The sequence below is a fragment of the Sprattus sprattus genome (genome assembly GCF_963457725.1).
Source record: "Sprattus sprattus genome assembly, chromosome: 19".
Taxonomy (NCBI): Eukaryota; Metazoa; Chordata; class Actinopteri; order Clupeiformes; family Clupeidae; genus Sprattus; species Sprattus sprattus.
This window is the reverse complement of record NC_137917.1, coordinates 18522588-18525087: the sequence shown is the minus strand read 5'-3', so window position 1 is coordinate 18525087 and position 2500 is coordinate 18522588. Positions and strand designations below refer to the sequence as shown.

The window sequence follows — 2500 nt, the reverse complement described above, 5'->3', positions numbered from 1 at the left end:
GAGTGAAGACAATGCCTCCGTGGCGAATGCGTTGTCTCTGCAGTGGCCCGCGGTGCTCAAGACTCAGGAGGACGGCTCCCAAACACTCCTCAACTCCGCAGAGGTCTGGCGACACACACACACACACACACACACACACACACACATACACACACCCAACAGCATTCCCCAAATACTCCTCTCATGTTTAACACTGAAGGGCCGTCGGGTTTTGATAGATTTCATGTGAAATCACCAATATTACAATATATTATAACAGCACTCTATTTTTAGTTGCGTTTACGTTAGTTAGTTGCGGTTACGAGATTTAGCAAAGGGCTTGATGGGTAGGGTGTCGGGTTTTTCCATGCAGCTGTTCTGAAGCGCACACAACACGCTACGATGCAGAGGAGATGGAGGGATGATTAGGAGATATAATCCATAGTGTAGCGTACGTCTCTTATGGGTTGGCTTCGCATCCCTTTGTCTTCCAAAGGCAGCGATGTTTCCTCAGGCTCTCACCACTTCATGTATCCACTCGGCAACCCCACGGCTAAATCCTTGATCTTCTTCTCTTGTGTATAGCAATGCAAGTCACTTTCCGTTATTGGAAAGAAGAATATACAACGTCACATAACAGGTGTAGCTGGGGCTCTGGTTCAACGTGTCAGGCGGGGCACATTATGGGGTCGACCTACTGTAGGTGTAATAGGTGTTAAGGTCTTCAGACAGGAAGGTCTGGTTGACAATTTGAATGTAAATGAGCGTGGCGCCTCAATGTGTGAGGGCTTTGGCGCCAGTTTACTTAATGTAAATATGATTCATTCTTCTGGGGGAAGGATTCCCATGAGTTCGTCGTCGTTCGTTTAATTTTGTCTTTCACAATTCGGACTGGGATGTCTGCATGAGTTGAAAGTATATGAAAATCACCAATATTCTACACACACGAGACCTTACCTGAACACACATTTACAACATCCTCCTCATTGCACTCAAAGTTAAGTAGATACATAGATATCAGGACCATTATTGGCCTGGGTTAGCTAGGCCTAGAGAGTAAAAATGCCCCTATGCTAGCTAGAACAGGTTTACTGTGAAGATTCTGCTCACAAGGCATATGCTGCAAGAGAAGACACAGCAGACTGACATCAGTGTCCTGTTCCCCTTCCCTGTGTAGTTCACAGGCCTCAGCAGAGAAGAGGCTTTTGACTCCATTACCCAGAAAGCAAGGGAGATGAATGCGGGTGGTCACCTGACCAGCGCCAAGCTCCGTGATTGGCTGATCTCACGGCAGCGTTACTGGGGCACGCCCATTCCCATCGTCCATTGCGGCTCGTGCGGTCCAGTCGCCGTGCCAGAGGAGGATCTGCCGGTCACTCTGCCCAAAGCCCTCGCCCTCACCGGAAAGGGGGCGTCGCCCCTGCAGTCTGCCCACGAGTGGATCCACTGCACCTGCCCCAGGTGAGTCACAACACTGAATCTGCGATAAGAGTGTGAAACAACTGGGGCATTGTGGGTAACTATAGACTTGCTAAGAAAACCTAAACACAGTCATACTGATCTATGGTGAGCTGAAGAGATGCCCATCTGAGCTTTTGTTTGGGTTTAGGTCAGGTTTGGGTTTTATTGTCCTGGTAGTTCTGGCTCTGTCTCTGGTAGTGGCTCTGTTCTTTATTGTATTTTTTTTTATTTGATATCTTTTTTGGTTCTGGTAATGGTTCTTTTTAATTAAGTTTATTTATTTATGGTTCTGGTAGTTGTTCTGGTTCTGGCAGTGGGTCTGAAGTTGGCGTAGTGCCCCTCTGACAAAAGACACCTCTGCTGATAGCTCATCACTGGAAGCTCTGCTATGAATCTGAGGATAATGAAGTCTGTCCAGCTTTCCCTGAAAAATGAGACACACACACACACACACACAGACACACACACACACACACACAGACACCCACACACACACACACACACACACAGACACACACACACACAGACACACACACACACTCACACACACACACACACACACACACACACACACACACACACACACACACACACACACACACACACACACAGACCACTCCACTGCTAGGCCATGAAAGTATAAATAGACCTGTGGCTCTCTGATCGTGACACACAGTTATGTAAGAATTTACAGTCGCTGAACCACCACTGTGATTTGTGGGCCTCATAATAAGAAATCATCTCTCTTTCGTCATCCTTCTCTCTTTTTATTTAGTCCCTTTACCTCTTTATACCGCTAACCATCTCCCTCCTTTTCTTTCTCACTCATCCTTTTCTTTCACTACCGCTCTCTCACTGCCTCTGCCCCCTTCTTTCTATCTCTCTTTCTCGCCTTCCTTTCCTCTCACTACTTTTAACTCTCTCTCTCCCGCTACCCCCTCCCCGCTTTCTCTGTCTTTCTCTCTCTCTCCCTACCCCCTCCTCTGTTTCTGTCTCTCTCCCTACCTCACCCCCCTCTCTCTGTCTATCTGTCTCTCTCTCTCTCCCTACCTCCCCCTCT

General features: G+C 47.7%; 1 protein-coding gene across 1 annotated transcript in view; it reads left to right on the top strand.

Moving 5' to 3' along the window:
• Positions 1–2500, top strand: part of lars2 (leucyl-tRNA synthetase 2, mitochondrial) — a 53681-nt gene that overhangs the window by 31181 nt on the left and 20000 nt on the right. The window contains exons 11-12 of the mRNA XM_080857819.1: positions 1–103; positions 1157–1440. The exon at positions 1–103 is cut by the window's left edge and continues 13 nt beyond it. Of these exons, the coding sequence (XP_080713945.1) occupies positions 1–103; positions 1157–1440 (387 nt within the window). The remainder of the gene's footprint in view (positions 104–1156; positions 1441–2500) is intronic.